General features: G+C 50.1%; 1 protein-coding gene across 1 annotated transcript in view; it reads left to right on the plus strand.

Moving 5' to 3' along the window:
- Nucleotides 1–23374, plus strand: part of LMOD1 (leiomodin 1) — a 39017-nt gene extending 15643 nt beyond the window's left edge. The window contains exon 2 of the mRNA XM_063114340.1: nucleotides 21644–23374. Coding sequence (XP_062970410.1) covers nucleotides 21644–23359 — 1716 coding nt within the window. The 3' untranslated portion in view covers nucleotides 23360–23374. The remainder of the gene's footprint in view (nucleotides 1–21643) is intronic.
- The last annotated feature ends 4506 nt before the right edge of the window (nucleotides 23375–27880 follow it).

Here is a 27880-nt window from a genome sequence, read left to right on the forward strand (position 1 = left end):
ACTGTGAGCCTGGGGCCAGATGGGTGAAACGAAACTCTGAAAGGAGAGAAAAGTCTCACTGGGCACTGGAAATGAAGGGACTGGTGGTTAGCTCACAGAGCAGACATGCACAGCCCAGGGAAACATGAGACCACACATGTTATTTATTAGAGGATCAAATTGCTGATGTTGGAATATCTGCCAAGCAGAGCAAACCTCCACCTCCCTCTCACTTTGCCCTCCCAGGGGAATGTGTTGTTTCGTGCGTACCGTACCGTGGATGGAAAGATATGTCTGGTTTCCCTTTGTCTTGGGAGGCAAGAATTGTTACTACTTAAAAAGAAAATCAAATCTCCAGCCGTGGAAAATTTCAAGTCTAGGGAGGATGTCAAGAAGGAAAGGTCAGCTACTCCATCCTCCTGCTTCCAGAGGGCCCTGCCCCAAAGACATTCTAAAACACCATAACTAAGTCCATACATACCTGGTCATGAGGCAAAGTAATTTCCCCCTTCCAGAAGCCCATAGGCGAGCACTCAGTTGCTGTCTTGGGACATCACACAATATGCCCAGTTCATCCAGGCAAGTGCTAATAAAGCCTCATGCCTCATGTCTGTGTTGAGCTTTAGGGGCTTCCACACACATTGTCTCATTTGATAATCAGCTCTGCAAGGTAGACAGGCTACATAGGCTTTAATCTGCTTGACAGAGGAAGAAACTGAGTTTCAAACAGGTCACCCAGCTGGTTGCCAAGGATAGTCTTGAACTCTTTCTTTTGACCTCAATTTGCAACAAACTGTGTGTAACTTCGGGGGAAAAAAAAATCTGTCCCTCTAGCCTTCCTTTTGGACCTCCACTTGAATGGGTGATACATTTGTTTATTCAGCATTTATGGAACAACTCCTGTGCGCTGCTCAGTCCTAGTGGCTGTCTCAGTGGCCGCTCTCCTGTCACTGTGCTTGGAAACCCTCTGTGCTCTGGGATGGGCACTGGCCTGGCTCCCTCACTGCCCTCCAAGACACCCTACAGAATGGCTGTCAGGAGTTTCTCCTGGTCATTCTGTGGTAGTTCCCTCTGTGGCCCAGAAGAATCCTTGTGCTCTCACTCCCTTCCCACTCTTCTCCCTCCCTGTAGACCCCAGAGACTCATTCACCGGGCTTATCTCCCCTCTTTTAAGTCACCACCTCCTCTCTGCCTTAATGTTCCTCTCCCCAGGCTGAGCTGTGAAAGAAGCTGCGGTCTTGGGCCGGCCTGTGGCTCACTCGGGAGAGTGCGGTGCTGAGAACACCAAGGCCCCGGGTTCGGATCCCATATACGGATGGCCGGTTCGCTCACTGGCTGAGCGTGGTGCTCACAACGCCAAGTCAAGGGTTAAGATCCCCTTACCGGTCATCTTTAAAAAAAAAAAAAAAAGAAGCTGCGGTCTTTCCTGCTTGCCTCTGCCCAGTGACTCTGGAGCCAATCACACAGCCTTTTATTATTCAGGGTTTTTATTGCTCATCACAAACAGAAATAAACAGAGGGAAAAAAAACTGGCCCACATGGGAGGTGACAACCATTCTAGATCTGTGCTGTCCAATATGGTAACCAATTGCCACATGTGGCTATTGGGCACTTGAAATGTGGCCAGTCTGAACCGAGATGTACTGTAACTATAAAATTCACCCTGGATTTCAAAGACTTAGCAGGAAGAAAGAATGTAAAATAATTTTATATCAATTACATATTGAAACGATAATATTTTGGATGGGTCAAAACATATATTACTTGGGCCGAGCCCGTGGCTCACTTGGTAGAGTGCTGCGCTGGGAGCACGGCAACGCTCCCGCCGCGGGTTCGGATCCTATATAAGACTGACCAGTGCACTCACTGGCTGAGTGCCGGTCACGAAAAAAAAAAAACAAAAAAAAAACAAAAAACAAACAAACAAACAAAAAAACATATATTACTAAAATTAATTCACTTCTTTCTTTTTACTTTTTTAAATGTGGCTACTAGAAAATTTAAAGTTACATGTGTAACTCACATTATATTTCTATTGGACCGTGCTGGTCTACAATATAGTGTTTATAACTGAGGTCCCTGGCATATAGTTTGTTTGTTTTATATTTTCAGTTCTTTATTTAATCTTTATCCTTCAGAAGTTAAAGCAAGAGAAGATAAGAACAGTGTATGAAATAAGATTTTGTTTAGTATAATCCTTTGTTTAGTATATTTTGTGTAATTAAGACCAGAATCTCTTTTAATTATCTTTAAAATTTTTTCTTATTGGGATATAATTCACAAGGGCCAGCCCCTGGCTCACTCGAGAGAGTGCGGTGCTGATAACACCAAGGCCATGAGTTTGGATCTCTATATAGGGATGGCTGGTTAGCTCAGTGGCTGAGGGTGGTGCTGACCACACCAAGCCAAGGGTTGCGATCCCCTTACCAGTCATCTTTAAAAAAAAAAGAGATATAATTCACGTATCACAAAATTCACCGTTTTAAAGTGTGCGATTCAGTGGGTTGTTTTTAGCATATTCACAAAGTTCTTCAATCAACACCACTACCTAATTCCAGAATATTTTCATTACCCCCAAGAGAAATCCTGTACCCATCACCCCAGTCACTCCTCATTCCCCTCCCCCAGCCCCTGGCAACCACTAATCTACTTTCTGTCTCTCTAGATTTGCCTGTTCTGGACATTTAATATAAATGGAATCATATAATTTGTAGTCTTTTGGGTCTGGCTTCTTTCAATTATCATGTTTTCAAGGCTCATGCATGATGTAACATGATACTTCATTCCTTTTTGTGGCTGAATATTACCCTAATGCATGTATAGACCATATTTTATTTCTCCATTCATCAGTTAATGGACATTTGGATTATTTCCACTTTGGGGCTATTATGACTAGTGCTTCTGTGATCATTTGTGTATAAGTTTTTGTGTGACATGTATTTTCAATTCTCTTGAGTATGTATCTAGGCATGGAATTGCTGGGTCTTATCATTAACTCTATACTTAATTTTTTGAGGAACTGTGAGACTTTTTCAAAGTGGCTGCACCATTAATCCTCTTAACAGCAACGTATGAGGGTACCAATTTCTCCACATTCTTGTCAACACTTATTATTGTCTGTCTTTTTTATTATAGACACCTAGTGGGTGTAAAGTGTATTTCATTGTGATCTTGCCAATCTCAAAGGATATGGGTTTTCTTTTATTAAACAATGTGGCATTTTCCTTGCTCCTATTCCTTAAGTCCCTTTCCTCTTCTTGATGACTCACTTTTTGGAGTCACCTTATTTACTCTGTGGTTTTCAGGGCTACTTATACAACAATGACTCCCATATCTATATCTCAAGCTCAGGTTTCTTTCCTGAGCCTCAGATCCTTATTAATGCCAACTTGTTAGGCATTTACACTTTGTCATGGCGAAAACAATTCATTACCTCAATTGCCATCCTCATCTCCCCCTCTGTATCCTCTGTTATGGTTATAAGCATCACTCTATCCATTCAACCAAACTGGAAATCTTGGATTCATCCTCTACTCTTCCTTGTCATTCCCAGTTCACTGAGTCTTATTAATTGTACTTATTAATTGTCCAGAAGTGTCTACAGAATGCATCTCCTCCCCTCTCCACTGACTGCTCAGCCTTGGTCCAGGATGTCATAATTTCCTGCTTAGACTCTTGCAGTAGCCTCTTATTGGTCTCTTCCCCTCCAGTTTCTCCCAACCTCAGCTCCATTCTCCAAACAGCTGCCAGGGCTATCTTTCTAAAACACAAATCAGGTGGTCACTTCTCTGGTTAAAAATCTGTATACTTCTCCATTGCCCATTGGGTGAAGCACATGCTCCTTAGCATGATGTATAAAGTCTGTAGTGATCTGGTTTCAGGGTACGGTTGTGGTCTCATCCTCCACCACCACTGCCTTTGCCCCACTCTACTTACAAAGAACTTCCCAATGATCCCTAGATGTTGCTCCAATAGATCACATACTTTTGCCTGTTTTCTTCCCTCTGCTGAGAAAGTTCTTCTCTTTTCTCCTCTGCCCAAATGACCTCCTCTGAAGGAAGCCACCTCTCCAGCTGTACTCCCACCTCCTCCAGGCTCGCGCCCCTCCCCACATCATGTGCTCGTTGGCCTGCACTGTGTAGAGACCACTCAGCGTCCTTGATTTAATAGCTTGACATCCTTGTTTGCTGATTATCTTCCTCCTAGAACTCGACTTTCCTTTCTCCTACCCCAGGGGAATGACCAAGACTGCCTGCCAATTTTCCTTGAGCTTAAAGACCCAGCTTAGTGCTCAGCCATTCCCCAGTTCTGACTGACTCCCCCAGTGTGTCTCAGAAGGAAAGATCTCTGCCTCTTCCCTCAGCTAGCAAGGAGAATTCCCACCTCTGTGGCCTTGGCACATGAAGAGCCTGTGTCTCCTAGGACCTCAGCTGCTGGAAGGGAACTGCATCTGGGAGTTGTAATGACACTGCAGCATAAAAGGAGGAACTTTCCATAACAACTCACAAGGCTTGGTAAATGGTGGGTCAAGGTATTAATTTTACTTGTTGAAAATCCCCAGGAAGAGTCAGTGGTGAGTGGAGGTGGCATTGAAGCCAACACATTCCCTTTTCCCTCCATAGTCATGGGCCCCTCTAGAGAATTTAGGAAGACAATAGTTTAGTGGCCAGGATGGAGAGATGTGGACTGGAAGATGGTGCAATTGGATGCTGATTGGTAGCTCCCTGGAGGTTTCTATAGGGTCCAGAGCATTCTGCCCTAGACTCTGTCCTGCCCCGTGGGCATAAAGATCTAGAAGGCACACCTACCAGATTTGCAGATTACCTGAAGCTGAGAGGGACTTCTTTTATTTTTTTATTTTTTGAGAGTTGGCTGGTACAGGAATCCAAACCCTTGACCTTGGTCTTATCATGAGAGAGACTTTTAAACAGCAGAATTGGGATCCAGAAAGTTCTGGTCAGGCTGAAATCTTGGGCTCAGTCTAACAGATGAGCTTTTCTAAACTGGAGAAGAGAAGCCTCAGGGAGAGGACAGTAAATCTCAAATACATGCAGAGCACTCGTATGGAAGAGAAGGGGTAGCCTTGTTTCATGTGGCCCCAGAGACATAACCAGAACCAGAGGGCTTTCTGAGATAGGGTCAGTTTAAAAAGGGGGGTAGGGGTGGGGACAACAACACAAAACCTCAAAACTTGGCTTCCTCAGAAAGAACTGGGTTCCAGGGCCAGCCCGTGGCTCACTCGGGAGAGTGCGGTGCTGATAACACCAAGGCCACGGGTTCGGATCCCATATAGGGATGACCGGTTCGCTCACTGGGTGAGCATGGTGCTGACAACACCAAGTCAAGGGTTAAGATCCCCTTACCGGTCATCTTTGTAAAAAAAAAAAAAAGAAGAAGAAAGAACTGGGTTCCCTGTCACTGTAAGTATTCCAGCACAAACTACTTGGTAGGGACACTGTAAGTCAAATTGAAATATTTGCATTTTATTCCAGCAAGTATTCATTAATTGCAAAGCACTTTGCCAGGCCAGGTGCTACGGATAGAAATAAAGGACCAGCCTCTGCTCTCAAGTCACTCACCATCTACTCCGGAGACGGGTGAACTAGGTAAACCATGATAAGTGCAGAGACAGCCTTGAGCTCTACCTGCTGCAGGAGCACAGGGGAGGAGCTCTCAACCCAGGTGCTAGGGAGGATCCTGAGAGGGCCCTTAGGCTGAGTGTTGATAGATGATTAAGAGACATTGCTGTTATTAATTATCTAGTGATAAGGGTATCCTAGCTATCTTTTTAAAAAGCTTCTGTCTTTTAGAGATAAGATACACTCTCAAATATGTATGCATGAAATGATACATTTCGAATTTGCTCAAAAATCATCTGAGGATGGGAGAAAAATGGGTGGGCATATAAATGAAATAAGATTGGCTATATGTCAAAAATTGTGGAGACCGGGCAGTGGGTACTTTGTGGTTCGTTATGCTGTTCTCTAGTTTTGGGAACAACTGGAATTGCCCATAATAAAAAGTTAGAAAGAAGAAGGAGGAGGAAAAGAAGAACGAGAAGCGCTAGCCAGGCAGAGAAGGGGAAAGGACACCTGGATGGCAGGAACAGCACACAAAGACAGCAAGGCTGAACAGAGTCCGGCACACTGGTTCTTCACTGTGACTGTGACTGTGACTGTGCAAGCGTGAGGGGAGAGGGGGTGCAGAGGCAGGTGCAGAACACGAAGGCCTTGTGTGCCAGGCTAAGAAGCCTGGACTTCATCCTGAAAGCATGGGAGCCACTGAGCAGATTTACATTGTAGAAAGAGCTCTCTGGCCACACTGTGCAGATGGCTCGAAGAGAAAGAAGACAGGAAGCGGGGCGACCAGCTCGGAGGCGAGAGATGATGGTGGCCCCAACCACAGCCGTGGCAGTGGGGATGGCGAGGGAGCTAATCTGAGTGATATTAAGAAGATAGAATGGAGAGGGAGCAGGAAGACTCAAGGCTGACATCCCAGGGCCTGGGGGCTGGGGGTGCCATTCCTGAAGATGGAGAAGGCAGGAAGGAGATATGCTCCACCGCTGACAATGTCTCCTCCTGTTTTTCCATTAGGCTGAAGACTGGCTACAGAATTTGCAGGACCTAGTACAAAGTAAAAATGTGAATTTTTCATGAATTATTAAGACTTTCAAGACAGTGACAGCAGAGCATTAAACCAAGCCTGGAGCCCTTCTGAGCATGGGGCCCCATGGGGCTGCAGAGGTCGAATACCCATGAAGCTGGTCCTGATTAGGCCATTTTAGACTTTTCTGTTTAGAACAGGCAAGAGGGTGGTTGCGTGAGAGCCAGGGCTCCTGCTCACAGCCCCAGGCAGCAAGAGGACAGCATGTTCCTCCTGCCACCCCCCTGGGACCTAAGTGGGACTCAGCACTCTGGAACAAATAGCTTACATTTAAGTAGATCTTTACAATGTTTTCCAAACTTGCTGGGGTTTTCATCTATGTTGGGATGAAATGAAGAAAGCACAAAGTACTTGCCAGGCATTTCAGAAAGCAGAGTGCTAAAGTGACTTTGTCTCTGCAAAGAGACTTCCTGGTTTCTCCAAAAATGGGGTTTGGTACAAGCTTCTCAGTATGAGTCACCAGACCAGTTGGCAAAATATTTAGGTCTGCAGATAGCACTGGATGTGACCCTCCAGTGATCAGCAGAGAAGATCTGCCACAAGAACCTTCAGCCCCTGGGAGATGGCTACTTCATAACCCCCAAACAGAAACCAGAATGGTGCAGCCTGTGAGGTCTTGTCAGTGCAGGCCGTAATGCAGTGCCCTCATCTCAAAACCCCTCAGTCTTTCTCTGATTGCAGTAAAATGCAGAAGCATTTGGTGGTAGGAGAAAGGGCATAGGCGAGAAGCAAACACTCCTCACCCTGCCTTCCTTTCTGGTGCCTTTTGGCTCTTCTTGGGCTTCTAGGAGGGAAGCAAGAACCACAGAACTGCTCCTGGAGATCAGGTCACCTTCCCCCATTTAACACCCCTTTCAATAGAAACCCTGGCCCTTAAACACTCAGGGCAGTCGAGAATCCCCATACCCTTTGGCACAGTTTGGTGACACACTCGGTGTGAGAGCCCAGCCATCAGAGTTTGCAGAGATGCCTTTGTCCCCGTTCACTTAACAAGGGCAGAGCAGGCACTGAGACGGGTGGAACCAGCTGCCTGTGTGAAGTCTGGGTTTCCGCTAGACTGTGTCAGAAAATGCCCTCTTTTCCCAGATTCATAAACCACTGTCCTTTTCTTGGCTACCACTGCTCCCCTCTCCCCCCACCCCGGGATCATCCTGGGAGGTAAAAACGAGCTGTGGAGTTTCTGTTTATACTGGAGTTGGAGGCAGTGCCTGGGACTCTCCTGGCCTTTCTGCTCAGCACTAACATTTATCAACAAGGTGACGTCGTAATTGCTGGTGGCTCAGGCGGCATGGTGGGGCCGGGCACAGCACAGCCAGGCTGGAGCTCCCCATCTCTGTCCCTGTCCATCCCTTCTACCCCTTCTCCCCCACCCCTCGCCTAAGGGATCTGGGGAGGTGTTTTGTTTTGTTTTCCTATGAAGCTGAATTATTTGAACATAATTTTCTATTTTTTAAAAATGAAATAACTTTTGTGGGTTTTTTTTTTCATTATAAATGTAATTCAGACATTAGATATCTGTTTGGAAAAAAAATTAAATTGTTACTGCACACCGTGCCCCAAAGTAAAATACATTTGAATTAAAATCTAAGCTAAAACTCTCTAGAAATAGGGTAAGAGTTTACCGGGAAAAGCAAGGAAGAAAGCGCTTTCCAAGTAGTGAGAATATCACAGCAGATGCTCAGAGACCTGGCTCTGCTGCAGAGAGTGGAGCAGGGATGATTGGAGACTGCCTGCAGTGAGGGGGCCGAGGGACAGCACTGACAGGGGGAAGTCAGCAGCCAGGTCAGGAAGGGGCCTGTGAGTCTAGACTCATCCTGAGGGTACTGGTCGGCCCCCAAAAGGTTGTAGGCAAAGAAGTGAATGGATGGATCTGCACTTGAGAAAGGTGGCTTGACAGTGTGAAGACTGTCCTGCAGGAGGTCATCAAAACCAGGGAGAAGGTGGTTGCATAACTCCACAAGAGGTGACAGTAGCCTGGAGCAAGTAACATCAGTGAGGAGGGAGAAAGGGACTGATTACAGAGGGGTTAAGCCTGTAGTATCATCTGCTATGGGAATAAAACTTTTACAGAATAGCTGGATTTCACAGCCTTCTTCCAAAATCCCTTGGGCTACTGATGGGGGAGAAGGGATGAGTGAGTGCAGAGGGGTCCACACGGCCCCCTCCTCCCCATATTCCTCTTGTCAGCAGGTTTCTGATTGGAGCCATTGGGTGTTTGGAGGAGCCATTCACAGCAACGAAATAGGCAGGAGTAGGCAAGGCAGTGGGAAGAGATGAGGAGTCCAGCTTTTGAGGTGCTTTAGAGCACACAAACCAAGATGGTTTTTAGACCGTTGCATACAAGGGTCCAAACCTCCGTATTGGTGTCCAGAGGTACAGCTTTGAATGACATCAGAACGTAGAATGCAACTGATGTCATCAGAGTGGACGAGGTCACCCAGGGAGAGGGTCTGTAAGTGAAAACAAAGGAGGTGTAAAATAAGACCTTGCAAACACCCAGAGCTGTCAGAGAGCTAGGCAGAAACCGTGAGGGGGTTTGATGGAAACCAGGGGAGGACGCACTTCAGAAGGGAGGGCCTGGTCAACAGTGTCAAATGTTTCCCATGGAATTAAGCAAGACAAAGAATAAAAGATGTAAATCCGATTTAACAACAAGAGGTTCAGAAGTGATCTGATGGAACTTATTTCTGTGGAATGATGGGGGTGAGGCAAGATTGTTTTGGAATGAATAGGGATAAGAAAGTGGAACTCTTCAGGAAGTTTGGATGTGAATGAAGGCTAGAGCTGGAGCGCAGCCCCTGGAAGGGACTGTGGGGTGGAGGCAGGAATCTGGTTAAAGTGGGAGAGATGGGAGCAGGTTGAAAGGGTGGTCCGAAGGAGCCCAGAAGAGGTAGAGGTGAAGGCTGCAGAGAGAGTGTGGGAGCTCCATGGAGAGAGGAGGGATGGGTGGCAGGGCCATGGGCAAGGGTTAGCCTGCGGTAGGAGGAGAGGGAAGGAGCCCCAGAGATGAGCGTGGAGGTGAGCTCCTAGGACTGATGACAGGAAGTGGGAGAATTCCCACGGGTGGGTTCCTGTTTCTTCCTAGGAAGAAGAAAGAGATTGCTGAGAATGGGGGTGGGGTGGGAGGAGAGACACTAGGAGGAGGGCGAAAACTTGAGTAGATGCCATAGAGAACCTGGAGAGAGCTGATTAAGGAAACTAGACCAATCACCACAGTGTACTTTTATTGTAAGTGAAGCTTCGTGTGCATTGGGCACTGTTGTAAATGCTTTACCTGGAGCACCTCACTGAAGCCTCCAACAGCCCTGTAAAGGATTACAATCCCCACTTTACAGACAAGAGAGATTAATTAACCTGGCATATGAGCAAAGACTGGAGCCTGGCATTCCAACTCCAGAGCTGATGTTCGGCATTGATGCCACTCGGGAGGGGGAGGGTCAGCAGGGGCTACAGGGAGTGGATGTCAGGGGTGCCACATGGGGGTTGGCCACTTTCTCTGGATGGCCCTGCAGCCTGGGATGTGGAGCGGCACAGGCAAGGAGTTGATGAGATACAGGTTGGGTCTTTGGTCAGTGCGTGTGGCCAGGGTTGAGGATATTGTCAAGATGGTGATGACATGCTGGACAGGACAGGAGGGGGACTAGTCACAGCGGGGGATGTAGAGAAGCCAGAATCTAGGTCTCATTGCAGCAATTTCACTTCTGGATGTATGTACACCCAAAACACTTGAACGCAGGGACTTGGACACATTTGTATACCCGTGTTCATAGCAGCATTATTCACAATAGGCAAAACTAACCCAAGTTAGTTCATCAATGGATGGATGGATAAACAAAATATGGTACATACATATCGTGGAATACTATTCAGCCTTAAAGAGGAAGAAAATTCTGAATTTAAATGTCTGAGGTGTCCCCACATTGCAGATGGCATCCTCCACTTAGCAGGACTTGAGTCTCACTCTTGCTCGCAGACCTTCCTCAGCAACAAGAGGGTCAGCAGTGATCTGGATGACAACTGAGGATTAAGGAGACTCTGTCCTTGCCCTGAAAGATCACTTTATAGGTGGTAGTCCAGAGAAAAGCTGCTAAAGAAAGAAGGTAACAGAGGACAGTTCTGGGGGTTAGCTTCTTAGCCTAGAGTGAACAAGTCTCTGGTTTGGTAAAACAAACTTGACCTCTTCCCGGCTTCCCAGCTGCTCAGTCCTTTGGGATAAAGTGATGAAGATGGAGAATAAAATGGCTGTCAGTCCCCACCCCACCCCCCAGCCTGCTGCCTCTGGCCTGAGGGGGTCGGGCTTCTCCTTGTTTACTGCATTCCTTTAAGGAACGTCAGTGGTGGCAGGCTCTGGGGAGCTGGCCTGGCTGTGGTAGCTGCCTCTCAGCTCCCACCTCCCTCTCCCCAGCTCTGGACATCCTCAGGGTTGGAGGCCTCAGCAGGCAGCTGCAGTCCCAAGAGACCTTCTCGGTGTGGACTCCAGGAAGTTTAACGTAGACATGTGTGTGCCCTGCAGTCAAACCTGGTATCGGGCCAGCCTGGTATGGACCCAGCTCCAGGAGGGAAGGGGACAGGGCATCTGAAGAGCCACCAGTAGAAGGCACAAATTGGACAAGGGCATATATGACCCTGGGACCTGAATGAGAACCTGTCTCAGGCTTGGCCTCCTTGGGAGACGTGGTGAGTAGCTTAGTGATGCTTGGCGGCTAGTCCTGCTGAATGGCAGAGCCCTGGTGGTCTTTCCAGAGGTGGGATGGAGTCACATGCATCCATTCTCCCAGTGGCCCTGGCCCCTTACCAAATGCCCATTTGTCTTACCAGTAGCTTGGCCTGCCCTGGGCCTTGACACTTGTGCCCTTTCAAGCAGGTTCTGCCCACCAGCCCTGCTCACCAAGGCCCGCTGGCCTGAGTGCTACTTGGGTGAGGGGTCAGAGATGTGGCTCTGGGGTCAGGTTTAGAAATCTGAACCAGACTGAGAAAGCTGAGGTCCAGAATTTTCAAATCTATGGCCACCCTGGAAACAGAGCCCATTGGCATTTCAGCCTGGGGATCTATCTGTGACAGTGGTGAATTATGGAATTATGGTGAATTATGTGGGAGAGTACCCCTTTCCCCTCTAACAGCAACCTCAAATGATGTAGTTTTAATTTGCCGTTCATTTACTTGTGCTTAGTTCCTTATTCTCCCGACTTTCTTGGCCTTCATCATTCCAGACTACTATTTGGATTTATGTGGTGGACATCATCCACTCGCTCATTCATTCGCTCAACAGCTATGAAGCCTGGACTATATACCAGGCATTATGCTCTGTGCTGGGGACCCAGCGAATAATAAAACAGACTTGGCACCCCTGATTCTATGGAGAAGTTGGACAAAGAGGCAGAGAGACAGGAGACAAGACCGAGGAGGGAGAGAAGGGAGCCGTGAGGGAGGGGCACGGGGAAAACCATGCCAGTGCCTGCGTTGATGCTGGCTAATGGGTAGAGTGAAGCCAGGTGAGAATGGGGTGGAGAAATGCCTGTGCTGCTCTTTATCCATTTACCCAACTCCTACTCCTTCTGGAGTCAACTCAAATGTCCCTGCCCATATGGAACCTTCCCCCATCCCTTCCAGGTGGGGCTTCCCAGCTCGGCTCTGTGCTCCATGTACGAGGAATTAAAAGATAATACGAGTCTTTCCATGAACTTTTTGAAGTATCCTCGTGTATTACCACCCAGAAGGTCTTTGTCATGCTTAGTGTTTACCTCTGTCAGAAAACCCAGGTGGAACTCTCTACTGTCCTACCTCCTCCTCAGGCCCAGCTCTGTGCCCCAAGCTCCCTGTAGTTGGCACCATCCACATGCCCTTTGGGTTTCCTCTTCCAAGCCTGACCAGAGTGGGTGGTGTAGTTTCCCCATCTTCACTTATTTCATTTTGGCCTCAAAGTTAAGCACACAGACTCTTATAATTTAAGAGTCTCATTGCCAAGCCCTGGGAAAACTAACACAAGGAAGTGACAAACTGAGGTGTCATACAATGGAGGTCCCTGGACTTAGACCCTGATTCCCGATAGGGTGAAGTCTAGAAGCACACTGGGCTTCTGACCTTGGTTTTTATTCTCTTGAGGCTGCCTTCATCCTAACCCTGCCTTAGCAAAAGTCATGGGGGCCTTTCCTCCCAGACGGCCCCTCCTCCCATCCTAAACATGAAATCCAAGGGAATGCTGGGTGCCCCTCCCAGAGCCCTTGGGGGTGACATTCAGTTCACCAGCTCTCTGCAAAGATTCTTGCCCCATCCATCTCAGCATCCCTGGAGCTGAGCCCAGTGCCCGGCACAGATTTGTCACTCAGTAAGCACGTGTGTATGACAGAATGATCGGGTGCCTAAATGGTACTGTTGGGGTTTGTGTGTGTGCTTTGCAGGGAGCACCTGGCAGGAGTGTGGCATTTATTCCTTAGTGTATCATTGTGACAGTGGGGAGCATAACATAGTAGTTAAAATCGTCTGTGTTAGAACCCAGGAGATCTGAGCTTGAACTCCAGTCCTCCCACTTACTACTGATGTAATTTGTTTAATAATGACACCATCTGCAAAATAGGGAAAATGTTAACACTGACTCCCAGAAGCCGTAACTTCCCCTGAGCACACTGTCCAAAAGTGGTGACTTTTCAGCAGTTTATTTCTTAGGTACTGTGGTAATGTGATGGTTGTTAAGACCATGATGAAAAAAGCTTACAGGAAACAGTGGGAATGGATGACCTCAGGACACAAGTGAAGGTCACCGACTGTGAAGGGCCTTGGCTCCCACCAGCCACCCCTTCAAGGGCTCCTCCCTCGGGCTTCCTGCTGCTGAGATTGGAGCTCCACCAAGCTCTGCCTGCTTCAGATGGCAGTTGCGACGAGTCAAAGCACTTAGCAATGTCTTGCACCTTGTAAACACTAAATGGTGGCTGTGGATGTTGTTGTTAACATTCTTCTCTCAGTGTTGGGTGGATGGGGGTGAAGGACTATCTCTGGACTAGGCATTCAGGTGAGACTGGCTTAGCATACTCACCACTCACCGAGACAGTATGATATAGAAGTTGAAAGTTCAGACTCTAGAGCCTGAGAAACTGAACTCGAATCCTTGCTTCATCCCGTCATAGCCGTGTGATCTTGGGCTTCAGTTTCTTCTTCTGTAACATGGGGATAATGATATTCACTATCTGGCTGAGTCACCGTGAGGACTACATGTGTCAGAAAGCATATGGTGCACCACGTCGGTAGCACTCATTGTGTTAGCAATCGCTATGCTGGAGAGGTGAGGTATTAGGAAGCTGTTGGGAGGCTCTCTGGACTGAAGATTTGGAAAAGGAATTGAACACAGGTCATAGAACTTGACTTCTCAGGGGAAGTGGCAGCCAGGGGTGGAGACTCTTTAGAAAGATGGGCTCAAAGCTGTGAAATGAGCTCCTCCAATTATAGAGTATTTCTAGTTTCTTCACTAGGTGGAAGAGATGTCCTGAGTCTGCCACTCCCAGACCTGAGGCCTGACCTGTGGACATTCTGCCAGGGGCTGGAGCCCGTGGGATTTGGCTCATAGACTCACAAGCGGGCCAGCTGCTGCAGGGCTCTGAGAAGTGAGAGAGAGGTCAAGCAGGGTGGGGATGGCGCAGGAGGGGGCATCTGGATGCCTGGGTGCAGCTTTTCTTAGCTCTGTGACTACATGGGCCTTGGCTTCTTAGCTCAGAGCTTACCAGGTACACACATTTCCCTGGGGGGTGCCCTAGATGACCTTTTGAAGCCCTGAGCATGTGGCAGTCTGTGCCCAAATGGCCTGCATTCTTTTGGGGAGTGAGGGGCACAAGCCTCCAACATTGCTTGTCATGTTTATTGGGTGTGGATTAGCTCTTATACTGTTTACCAGCAGGGTTTCAGGTTGAGAGCAGGGGATAGCTGAGACCTTGGCTGAGACTTTGGGTGTTGAGGGGCCGTGCTGGGGCCACATGTGGGTCTCTATGAGCCTGACACCTCTCTATTTCTGACAGGGTCCATGTGGATTAATTGGGGAATGGTACAGTTTGCTGTCATTACCAACAAGTGTGCAAATACCCTTGCTGGTCTTGGTCAGGGGCTGGGAGCTGCAGGTATGCAGTCATCAGTAGTCTCAGAAAGCATAGTGAGAAGGCAGTTCTGCAGCCCTCACATCATATGATGAAGCCCCCAATCCCAAATTATGAATTCTATTTTGAGCCCCTGTGTCTTAGGGATTAACTGTATTCCTGTTATGGGCAGGAGCTGAGTGTATGTGTGTCTTTGTGTACAAGTCTTTGAACATCCCAAAAAGTATGTTTCAAGAATGTTGACCCAAGGGGGTGAGGTTATAATCTCACTCCATCTTCATTTCCCATTTACTTCTCCCTTCTCCAGCCCTTTCTCTGGGGTCTCAGTTTCCCCATAGGCTCCTTACAGCTAGGAGGGGTGAGTGGAAGGATTCCCCCAGAACTCGCCCTGTGAGGGCCAGTGGGGACAGCCTGTATTTCCCCAGAGTGGGGGGTTTAAAAATAGGGGAAGTAGGAGTGGGGTGATCTGTGAAAGGTCGGGGCTGGGATAACCAGAAAAGAAGGTCGCTGGGAGATGCTGAGACCTTGTCCCTGAGCCACTGCCAGAACAGGAGTTGAGGAACTCCGGTCTGGGAATGGCTGAGAAAGGAGCTGGCTGGCCTTTCTAGGGAGGCTGCAGTGATTCTGTGGTCAGCTTGAAGGGTGTTGTTGGCTGAAGCGGTACCTTCAGCATGAGAATGTCTGCTCCATGGGGGTCCCCTCCCTCAGCACCCTCTACACATATGCTTTGATGTCAACTTGTCCCCTTGTCTGCCATGCCCCTAAACTGTGAGGGCAAGACTCTGTCTCATGTAGTGCTGTGTCCATAATACAAGGTTGATGGAAACCTCCTGATGAATGGAGCCATGAATGGGTATATAAGCAAGGCCCACAGAAGGATTCTTGGTGAACTGGCTCTAGAGGGCCCAGCACTCCTGGGTCCCTACAAGTGCTAGTTGCCATTGTTGGTGGGGATGACACCTGTCCCTATCCCACTCCACCCCTGACTCTGTCACTGTAGGATTGAGGTGGCATCAGGGGAGATTCCCCAAAATAGCCTAGTTCCTTCCCAGCTTCTAACCTTCCAGGTAGGTTTCCAGGGTTTGGGATGTGGTCATTTCATTTTCAATGGAAAAATATAAAATGCAGTTCCATTGATCACCAGGCAGGTGCTTAATTTCACCCTGCTAAACAATGCTAAGATGCTAAGAAAAGGGGCAAGAGGCCTCAAATAGAAGGAGGGATGGGGTCTTACTGCCTGCCATTGTGGCTTTATCACTTTTCATAAATGACCCAGAATTGTCATAGCTTATCTCCTATTCAAGCCCTTCTTGGCATCGGGACCTGGGTTTGAGTCCTGGCTGTACAACTTACAACTCAGTGAGGAGCCTCAGGGTGGTCAGTCCCATTGTGCATGGGAGACAAGTTCAAAAGGGCTGAGTAACTCACCCAAGGTCACACAGCTCGTTGGGGGCAGAGCTGGGATTTGCATACAGGCCAACTGCCTACAGAGCCACTGGGCTCTTGTGCTATTGTGGGCAGAACTTTTCCAGAACAATCCCCAGTTTTCCTGACAGCACTGAAGGGAAACTGTAGCTTTCTAGGGGCAGTATCAATTGTTCAAAGAAGCTCAGTCTGATGAGCTGGCCCAAGCCTCGGTAGAGGACTCCTGCCCCACAGACCGCCAAGGGAAGCAGGCATTGTGGTCCCTCCCCAGGACGGCTGACCCCAGGTATGCTACTTTCCCCAAAGGGTAATGGACTCTCCTGAAACTTCTTGCCATCAGAATCTAGAATCTTTCTTCTTGTGGAAAACAGTAAAAGAGTTGGCACTTCATGTGGAATGAGGCAGGAGACAGGAGGGGTAAACTCCCTTAGTCTCCATTAGCCTGGGCCCTGCGCCTGCCTTGCCCTTCGCACCAGCCTGTAAGGGAGCTGCTCTCCCAGGAGGCCTTTGGCAAGCCCTCCAGCCCATGGCCAGCTTCTCCCTGCCCTCCCTTGGATAGACAGATGACACTGGCAGCTGTGGTGCCTAATATCAGGAGGTCACCAGGTGGCTAGAAGAAATGGGGCCAGGGCCCCAGCCATCTGCCAGGTGGTAAGGGCTCGTGCACTGGGAGCGGGACTGGGAGATGTCACATATTTCCCTGGTGGTTTCCTGGTAAATAGAACCTTGATCCAGGAAAAACAAGCAGCAGGCCACAGCCCAGGGCCAAGGTAAAAATGATATCTTCTAATGAACTCAGATCCACACACACGGAGGCTGTCAGTGCTCTTGGGGACTTCAGCTAAAGTCTGGGAAGAGTCTTCCAAAGGCAGAGGTGGGGACCCAAGAGTCCCTGCCCCCAGCCTGGAGCTCAAGCTTGGGGCATTGTGAATGCCTCCAGAAAGAAAGTCTTCAGGGGCCTCGCCGGCCAGCCCTGGGGGAACACAGCAAGAGTGGCATTGAACCATCGAATCGGCGTCACCTCAGTCTTGCCTTGGGGAAGGAATGAATGCTCCTGAGTTCCTGGCAGTAGTAACACATTTGAGGAGTGTAGTCACTGCCAGTCACTCCTGCCCTCCTCAGCTCTGCCCTCCTGGACAAGTGGCTGGAAAGTGAACTCTGCAAGCAAAGGCAGTCCTGCACCTTCCAGCCTCCTGTTTGAGCAGTTGTCCCAGGATCCATCTTCAGACTCCCTCCCTTCCAGCCACCTGGGGCCAGGATGACTCTGCAGAGAGGGAGTTGCCTCTTCCTCAGGTGGTGGGTCACAGGAAGGAAAGAGATGACCTCAGCAGGGTCAGTATCCAGTGCATTGGGTGCTAAGAGCAGAACACAGAGCTTTGGTCTTTGCCATCAACAAGTTCTCGTTTTTAGAGGACTTCTGGATAGACAATTCCTTTCTTTTCCTCTTTTGGCAGTGGGGTGAAGTGGTCTCTTCTCTGTTTAATCAGATAAGACTTCTAGAGGAAGTAGTATCAGAAGGCCCAAGGCAAGGGAGGACATGCTGTGTTCTGCACATCTGAATCCCTCATGGGCATTGGATCCTAATTCATGTCTCAGACACAGAGCAACATCATGTGGCCATGAGGCCTGGAGAAGATGGGGGCAAGGAGGTTCTTCTTACCCCTGAGCCTGATCACTAGGTCCCCCAGAGTGTCGCAGGTCACTAGAGGCTTTCAGAGGTCATCCTTTCCATTCCCCGGCCTCCATGTAGGACTCCCAAGCCATCCCTGTGGGATTTCTCTAACCCTAAAGCTTTTCCCAAGGAAAAAAAGATTATTGCTACTTAGATCTCTCATCCAGAGGCCTGTGGACATTTACTCTATGGAAGTTCTTTGTTGTATTCTAACCTCCTCTGGGCTGGTCGGCTAGCTCTGTTGGTTAGAGTGCAGCCTTATAACACCAAGGTCAGGGGTTCAGATCCCCATATCGGCCAGCCACCCAAAAAAGAAAATACATCTAACCTCCTCTTGCTGTAAGGGATGAATGGCCACATAAGGCCTAGAGACAGGAACACAGACAAAAATAACCTCTGGAGGTCACCAGGATGCACTGAACAGTTCTAGAAGCAAAAAAGTTGTCCTGGACTCCCTTTCAGATAAGCACAAAGGCAGCAGCTCTGCTGTATGCCGAGGAGCTCGGCTCAACAGAAATCCCAGCCCTGGGAGGACTCTGGGCTCCTTCTCCTTTTAAGGCAATGTCTGAGCTCGCAGGGCTGCATGAGCTGCAACAAGCCCCAGCCCCACTCATTCCTGGCTATTTGGAGGAAACCGATGATTAATCAGCCCTTTTCCCCCACCCCCAGCCTGTTTTTCATTAGGTTCTTTTTAAAGGGTTGGCACACCTTCTCAAGAACAGACACTTGGCAGGTCCTAGCCAACTAGGACCCTGGTGTGCAGGGAGTACCCAAAGGGAGTGGAGAGTAGCCCTGGATGAGGACAAAGGGGACAGGTCAACATGTGGGGTGTCAGGGCAGAGAGAGGGTTAAAATGTTGGAAAATGAGTTCTGGGTGGGGGAGGGGGAGAAGGTTCTGAATGGCAGAGCCACGTCTGAAGGGGGCTGGGCAAGGGGAGGACACTGGTGTGCGCAGCGGGAGCACTCAGGCACCAGAGGGATGCTGGGCACCTTGGCCCCTGATGGGGAAGGTCAGATATGGTTACATTGACTTGGTGGCTGCTGAGACCGGAGACAGTCAGGTCTGAAATCTGGTTTTTCCTGAACTTGCTGGGTGAAGTTGGCTAGGTTCTCATCTCTCTGGATCCCCAATTTCCCTCTAAGTGGAGCCTGTGAGTGGCGTGGGAACTCTGCAAGGGGGAGCTGGGCAGTGCACAGTGGGCTCTGAGAAATCCTGAAGTGTGCACATTTTGGGAAGGGAAAGAGAGGGGAGGGCAGGAGTCTTTGCTCTGGGGGCTGTTCCACCCAGCTCTCACCTCCAAGCTCCCAAAGTGGACAGAATCTGTGATGAAACCACTCTGAACTTGGTGGAATTGGGGATGGGGAGAGGGGATTCCCTGGCCAAACTGTGCAGACCTTATAAGAGTGTCCTAAAAGGGTTGACCCCTGTGTCCTTATTTATATTCTATTTGCATGCCCCTCTCATCCTCTCCCTTTCAAATCAAGGTACGCTAAATCACCACTTCTGCTCCCAGTGTGATCTGAAGGGTCAAACCCAGTTCCCTGGGAGCCAGAGTGAGTGTGAGGGGGGCCCTCTTCTCCCTGCTCCATCATCACAGTCCCAGTGAGGCCCCCAGTGCAGCAGGACCCCAGGGTCTATGGGGCAGGAGGCAGGAAGGGGCACATTCCAAGGCCCTGGCTCACCAGGTCCTGTGCCCCTTGGCTGCCTATTGTGATTCTAGCCTAGGAGCCAAGGACTTTTGCTGCTAAATAAACCCAGAGGCTGATCCCCAATGGCATGTGTTTGTGGTGCAGGTACAAACTGTTTCCATAGGACCAGCCTTGCTCTCCATTCCCTCTGGGAAGGGTGGGGCTGAGGCAGGACTACATAGCCAAAGAGGAGTGCGGCTTTCCCTTTCTTCCCTCCCATCTTCCCACACCCCACTGGGCTGTCTTGAAAGAGAAAACCCTTCCAAGTATTCAGGCCGTAGTCTTCCTCGTGAAAAGCCTTTAGGGAAGGACATCACAGCATCCCTTGAGGCCCAGGTTGCTCTGGGGTCTCCATCACAGTTGGACAGTTAAATTAGGCAATCCTGCTGCTTCCTATGCTCCTGTGATGAGGATGGGAAGCAAGTACTCTCAAAATAGAACTCAGACTTGATGTAACTTCGTGGAGGGAGAAATAGGGTCCCATGGAGGCACAGGCCTGTGCTGCGTGTAAAACACAAGCCTCTGTTGCAGCCCAGCTGGCTTGGTCGCACAGCCTCCCTGAACAACGTCACAGTGTCTGTGTGGTCAGAATGCAGCCACAGAGTCCTAGATCCCAAATCTGGCAGAGTCCCTTCCGAGGTCACTGACCCAGTGGATTCCAGAGCTCCTCACAGAGAGAGAGGTGCTTGTCGTTAGCAAAGTTTTTACTAAAAAGTAACAATACCGTGATTTTTAAAAAAGACACACACATTTGATGTAAAGTTATATCTTTCATTCTATTACATTTGCATTACTTCTTTATAATCAGCTCCTTATTTCAATGAGATGATGATGGTAGGTACAATTTATTTGTTTATTTATTTTTATTAGCATATTCATTATTACAAATCATACGTATTCTTTATGCCCCTTATCCAATCTCTCCCCTTCCCTCTCCCCCTCCCCTTTCTTCCTCCCCTCCCCCTTTCCTTTCCCCCTCCTCCTTCCTCTTCCCTTCCCCCTCCCCTCCCCCTGCCCCACTCTAATAACCATAGACTTGTTCTCTCCATCTGATAGATTAACTGTTCCTCTGCTGGTTTGTTGCCTAGATGATCTGTCCAGTACTGAGACAGGTGTGATCAAGTCCTTCCCTATTGTCGTAAACCAGATGCTTCTTCTATTACTTTGGAGTGTGCTTTGTGGAGAGAGAGGACCTCTTCTTTTTTTTGGTCTCTGCTGGTACCTCTCCTTGTGTCAATGCAGTTGAGAGTCTGGTGTGCCATCTGCTATAGAAATTAGCTGCTTTTGTGGCAGCCATGGCAATTGAGGTGGCTATGGAGGGATACCCATGTGAAAATGGTGTTTTTGGCGTGCTCTTTACCTGGTTGAGGGTGGGTTCGGCCTCCCCTAGCTCCACACCTCAGGACTCTGATGGGGCCCTGGGGCAGTGGCTCAATTTATAAATATCCTTAATTGGTAAAATAAAATGTTAGCAACCCTATGTTGATCCCTCCAGCTTTTGCTTTTCTTTGAAAATGTATTGGCTTGTAAAATTCCAGTATCTGAGAACCACTGACCTACCCCTTGGAAGCAGGGTGAGGACCAGGGTGAGGGGTGTGAGGAACCCATCTTGAGCACAGAATGCAAGCAGGTGCTAAAATACTCAGTGAGCAAGACAACTCATATTTTAATGTATATATTTGAAAAATCAAATTAATGCAAAAAATTCATGATGAACAAAAATTCAAATTTTTAAATAAAGACAGGATAAGTGTTTGTGATTTTTCCTTTCACCTCAGGTTCCAATATTACTTGGCAGACTTTGCTTAGAAGTGGTCCTTCTAAATCACCCATGGCAGGAAAAGGCAGTTCTAAGTTTGAGAATGCTGCCGTAGGAACTGCCGCAATCTCTGCAGGTGCTTATTTTGTGTCTCACCGCCCTGGGGTCTGGAGCCTGATGTCAGCCAATTTCTGCAACTTGAACCCAAGTCCCTCTTCTGCTGTCCTCAGCAGAGACATTCACCTGACTCTCTCAAACACCAACTGTCCTTCAGAGGCCCGAGGGCAGTTACATAAGCACTCCCCCATTTGTCCCCACTCTCATTCCTCTGCTCTGTAGCCAGCTCTTCATGTTTATTTTTCTTTTCTGAATTCTTAGGAGAGCAAGCAAGCGGAGACCAAGACAGATGCCAAGAATGGAGAGGAAAAGGGCAGAGATGCCAGCAAAAAAGCCCTGGGCCCCAGGCGGGACTCAGACCTGGGGAAGGAGCCAAAGAGAGGTGCTTTAAAGAAAAGCTTCTCCAGAGACAGAGATGATGCTGATGGCAAAAGCGGTGAGAAGCCCAAGGAGGAGAAGGTCATCAGAGGCATTGACAAGGGCCGGGTCCGGGCTGCAGTGGATAAGAAGGAGGCAGGGAAGGAAGGGAGAGGAGAGGAGAGGGGAGTGGCCGCTAGGAAGGAAGAGGAGAAGAAAGGGAGCGACAGGAGCACAGGCTTGAGCAGGGACAAGGACAAGAAGAGAGAGGAGGTGAAGGAGGTATCCAAGGAGGACGCTGAGAAGGTCAAAGGGGAGAGCAGGCACGCGGACAGCAGAAAAGAGGATGAGAAGACAAAGAGAGCAGGTGGGAACACAGATGTGAAAAGGGAGGAGGAGAAGCTCAAACGAGGAACTGGGAAAACAGACACAAAAAAGGAGGATGAAAAACCCAAGAAGGAAGAGGCTCTGAATGAAAAGGAAGCCAAGGAAGAGAGCAAGACCAAAACCCCAGAGAAACAGGCCGCAGGTGGCCCGAGCAAGCCCTGTGAGGGGCCTGCCCAGGCGGAGGAGGAGGCAGCTCCCAGCATATTTGATGAGCCTCTGGAGAGAGTGAAGAACAACGACCCCGAGATGACCGAGGTCAATGTCAACAACTCAGACTGCATCACAAACGAGATCTTGGTGCGGTTCACGGAGGCTCTGGAGTTCAACACTGTGGTCAAGGTGTTTGCCTTGGCCAACACGCGAGCTGATGACCACGTGGCCTTTGCCATCGCCATCATGCTCAAGGCCAACAAGACCATCACCAGCCTCAACCTGGACTCCAACCACATCACAGGCAAAGGCATCCTGGCCATCTTCCGCGCCCTCCTCCAGAACAACACGCTGACCGAGCTCCGCTTCCACAACCAGCGACACATCTGCGGCGGGAAGACGGAAATGGAGATCGCCAAGCTGCTCAAGGAGAACACTACCCTGCTCAAGTTGGGCTACCATTTTGAGCTGGCCGGGCCCCGAATGACCGTCACCAACCTGCTCAGCCGCAACATGGACAAGCAACGACAAAAGCGGCTGCAGGAGCAAAGACAGGCACAGGAAGCCAGCGGACAGAAGAAGGATCTGCTGGAGGTACCCAAGGTCGGGACCCTAGCCAAGGGGTCCCCCAAGCCTTCACCCCAACCATCTCCAAAGTCCTCTCCAAAGAACTCACCCAAGAAAGGGGGTGCTCCAGCGGCCCCACCCCCACCTCCCCCTCCCTTGGCTCCACCCCTTATCATGGAGAACCTGAAGAACTCACTCTCGCCAGCTACCCAGAGGAAGATGGGAGACAAAGTCCTCCCTGCCCAGGAGAAGAACTCCCGTGACCAGCTACTGGCTGCCATCCGCTCCAGCAACCTCAAGCAGCTCAAGAAGTTAAGTAGTTGTGAGCCTGGGTCAGCGAGGCTGGGGCTGGGCAGGGGCTTGGAGGAGAGGCACGACTGTAAAGGCAATGTGTGCGGAGAGGCCCACGCCAGGCTGCAGGCAGCAGACAGACTCCCAGGGGCCAGAGGGGCCTTCAGGTCATCTCATTCATCTTCCTGCCTCTCCCTTAGAGGTGACACTCTGTCCTTCGTTTAAGGAGGACACTTCTAACTCCTCCATCCTACAGTTAAACCCATTTCTCCTTGAATTGGAGGAACAGCCTCTACATAGTAGTTCTGCCTCAGGCCTTTGATTTAAGTCCTCTCCATTTTCCCAAACAAAAATGGTCTTTGTTTTACTTAATTACCACTCAGGACCAGCCAAGTCTTACAGGTTAGTCTAACCTAAAGGTCTTTGGTAGATTCACCCCTCAGGAGAGTCTACCTTTGACTAACCAGTGCCATGGACGCATGAGCCATTCCTGGAGACCCGACTTCTCAAAGGCCTGCCTCCTAGAAGTCCTGCCTGGGGACAGAGTCCATGGTCATTTGCCTGTCTGACTGGATACCCCATCCCCACAACATCATTTGGAACTAGACACCATGAGATAAAGGACAACCTCAATTGTAGCTCCAGTGGTCATCTGATGACATCCAGTTTTTACAGAAAAGGGAAAATACTCTCTCTGTGTCAACATCTCATTTATTTAATTAATTCATTTATTTGGCAGCTGGCCAGTACAGGGACCAAACCCTGGGCCTTTCTGTTCTCAGCACCGTGCTGTAACCAGCTGAGCTAACTGGCCAGCCCAATACCTCATTTATTCATTCCACAGACATATATTGAGGTGTCCAATGTACAGTCCTTCCAGAAAGGAGGTAGGTGAGGTGAATTCCAGAAGCCCCCATGCCGAGCTCCCATCTGTAAACTTTCTCTGCTTTGCCCCTACAGGTGGAAGTTCCCAAACTGCTTCAGTAGGACCAGGCTGCCAGGCACGGTCTGCCAATGCCATGACTGCCCAGGCCTCACCTCCCAGGGCTGCACAGACCCCACCCCCCAACCTGGCTGACCTGCTGTGGATGTCTCTATGCTGCCAATGGAGAGCTTGAGGCCTGAGCCACACTCAAGGAAGGATGTCTTATCTCTTCTCACTTTTCTTTTCTTGTCTCTGAGGCTCTCCAAAATTTTTTTTTAAATCTGGAGCAGAGGTTTCAGGACAAGAAGAGTCTTTTTAGCACATCACCGAGAAGATGGCACTGCCTAAAGCCCACGTAGCTGGCAAGCTGCAAAAGGCCTAGGGTCCAGGAAGATGTCCCACAGGGACTGCATATTCACCCCAGCCCCACTGCCATGCAGGGCCAGGATTCAGGCCTCTGAGGAGCCCTTGGGGCAAGGCCGCCGGGCCGGTGGCACTCTGTGTGGGGCAGTGGCAGAGAGATTGAGAGGGCATGGAGCCCAAGGGGACAGCGGGAAGGGCTGGGGATACTCCTCCTGGGGCAGCAGGCCTGGATGGACAGTGCCTGGTGGGGAGTAAGCTCCAGATGGAAGAAGAGAGATAGACAGCAGCTGGACCTAAAGGTTTGATGCCAAAGCAGACATTTTCCTCACACCCACCTGCTGTTGTATAAATAGCTGTGTATCTGTTTTTTCCATAAGATTTTGATAATATATACAAACCTTTAGCTGTGGATGGCTTTGCCCCACCTCTGTACTATACTGAGGGTCTGATGCTCACCCTGGGCTCCCTGGAGGACTTTAGAAGCTCAGGTTCCCTGCCACCGCATTGGAGTTGATAATGAAGTAAGTTCATATTCGCAGAAAGTAAAGCATGGGAGAAAACCTGAACTCTGAACAGAGGACTCCCACTTCCAGGGTTGTCCGGGCCGAGGAGGCCAGGCCTCTGCCGGGTCTGTTCCTAAGCCAAGCTTGCTGCCTGGACTCAGTAGTCAGAGCTGATTCTCAGGGGTGCTGGGCAGAGGAGCATAGGGCCCTGGATGGCTATATTAGGCATGGTCAGGGGATGTTCATTCCATGACTCGTCCTAACTATGGGCTTGGGGCCAGCACCTTGCAGCAGTCACAGGCCCAGGATGGCAGCAGGCAGAGAAGTGGAGGGACTGTTCGGGGAGCAGTACCCACATCGGGGGGCCCAGAGGTGCCTTATCATCGCCAGCCCTCCCCCTCCTACCCCAGCTGCAGGCTGCCCTCCCGACCTGACACTGCTGCCATACCCACTGTGAGACGTATACATCACAGGCATCTTTCTGACTTATTTGCTTGAAGGTGCAGGCACCCTTTCGCACTGTGGGACTGCCACCTTGGGTCTGAATCACGTGTTGGTCTTTTGGTCTCCAAGTTTTGCCTCAACAGCAGGGGCACAGCAGTTTCACCATCTTTTGGGTGGGGGTGGGGTGCCCCGCTAGGAAGCAGGATTGCTGTGCTAGGTCTGGCCAAAACCAGAGGGCCGGCTACTCCTGGGGACAAAACTTGGATCCCAGGGTACACTCCACTCCCGTGCCCTTCCACCTCTTGCCTGTCACCCCAGTAACCTAAGCGATGGCTGGTCCCAGGAGAGGGTAGACAGACACTTGGTGGCTCCTGGGCCTCAAAGTGTGTTAGCTGGAGCTGTGCCTCCTGGGTGCTGGGCACTAGGTTGCTTCAGCTGATCCTTCAACTCTGTGGGTTATCAGATACCCACATTCTCTCCATTGTGCAGATAAAGTTTGGCCCAGAGAGGTAAACTAACACATCCGTGATCACACAGCTAATAAACAGGTTTTTAGCCCCTAGAGCTGCTCCTGGTAACAGTCCTCCCTCCTCCCCTTACTGAAATGAGACTGGTGATGGTGCCTGAAGAAGGCACTAGAAGCCTAGAAGAACCAAAACAACCTACCTCTAAATCTTTTCTTTTTTTCCTTTTTTTTTAAAGATGACCGGTAAGGGGATCTTAACCCTTGACTTGGTGTTGTCAGCACCATGCTCACCCAGTGAGCAACCGGCCATCCCTATATGGGATCCGAACCCGTGGCCTTGGTGTTATCAGCACCACACTCTCCCGAGTGAGCCACAGGCCGGCCCCTTATCTCTAAATCTTAAGGCTCCAACAGAACCTGTCTTCTTAGGAAGCCCTTTCTACCAAAACTTCGAACACGACTTAGCCAGAGGAAAACACCACTCCGTACTGTCCCTGAGCAACCAGGAGCAGTGCTGTTGTCTCCTTCCTCTGCCCTGGCCCAGGATGATGTCACCGTTCCACTGGTGCATTCAAACCTGATGCAGGGCCACAGCGCCACCTGGGGGCAGGCTGCATTCCAGGTTCTCCCGCTGCTCCAGGGGGCGCGCCTGAGCTGCACTGGGGACCTGGGGACTGGGAGAAAGCAGCAGGGGTGACAGGGGTGGAGGTGGGAACTTTGGCGGGGGAGGAGGAAGGGAGGAGATGGACAGATGGGACGGGGCACTGGTCCCGCCCTACAGAACTGGGGGGGCGGGGCGCCTCCCTGTGGCTTTAGAGGGCCAGAGGAGAGTGCTTGGCACAGAAGTGACACCTGCCTTCAGAGACCGGCTGAGCTGTGGAAAAGGGGCCCACAATCTCAGGGGCCATGTTTCTGCCCGGCCATGCATGTACTCACCACTACCCACCTGCCCCACCTGCCCAGGCAGTCTCTCGTCTGTCTGGCTTCCTTTCCTAAAACCCAGGAGTAAAGAGCCGGAAAGGATCTGTCCTCATTCAGCTGCTGTATTTTACAGGGAAAAATATGAAGTTCAAAGAAAGCAAATGACTTGTCCAAGTTAGTGAATCCGAAATCAAACCTAGGTCTCCCACCAACAGGTTCATCGTACTACCTGGGCCAAGCTATGGTCTGACCTCTCAGCCTCTGCCTGCAGCCCCCAATGAAATACCCTCTGCACTGCCCCATCCTGGCTTTGCCCCATTGCTTCCTTGGGGGTCACATTCTGTGTCATCTGCCCCCCAACAGAGGGTGACTTTGCCTCCTGATCTCCTGGCTGTTGCTTCTTGCCTCCTGGCCACATCCCCACAGGAAAAGCGCCCTTCCCTTCACCTTCCCCAGCTGGAGAAATGCCTGGGCTAGGACCAAGGCCCTGTTGCTAGCAGTGAGCAGGATGGGATGGTAGGTGCTGGGGGCTACTGAGGCACTTGCCTGAGTCGTGGTCACAGGAGCTGGACAGTCCAGTGAGTGAGGGGCTCCCAACTGTGAGTTGGGATCTCAACCACTCACGTGCTCATCTTTAGGAAACATAAGATCTGGACGCGGTCACCCATGAGATGCTTCTGGGCTGAAAGTGAGTGTCACCATCTGGAGTGCCATGCACTGCTCCCACCTCCAACCTCTGTTTCCCTGCAGGAACCACCCTACTCATCCCCCTGACTGCTGAGGTCACCCTGGAAGGCCTGAGCCCCAACTAGGGCCTGTGCCGGCTGTGGTGCTGGGTGCAGGCCACTGGCCTGGAAGCTAGGCCCCCAAGTGCCACCCATTGGCCCACCTTGCCTATGCATCCCTTCCCAACCCTCCCCCAGCCCTCTAGTCCCCCTTCCTTTATCCCACGCTCCCTCCTTCCCTCCTTGGCCGCAGGGTCTGCTTTCCTAGGTGCCTCCCTTCTATCCCTCTCCTGGCTCCTTTCCTCCCAGCCCAGGCACCTCCTCTTTCTTGCCAACCTTTCCAGTGGTCCCTGTATCCCTGCCCTAGCTCTCTCCCTGCACCTGAACCCCTTCCATCCA

This window comes from Cynocephalus volans, chromosome 11 (assembly GCF_027409185.1).
Source record: "Cynocephalus volans isolate mCynVol1 chromosome 11, mCynVol1.pri, whole genome shotgun sequence".
NCBI lineage: Eukaryota > Metazoa > Chordata > Mammalia > Dermoptera > Cynocephalidae > Cynocephalus > Cynocephalus volans.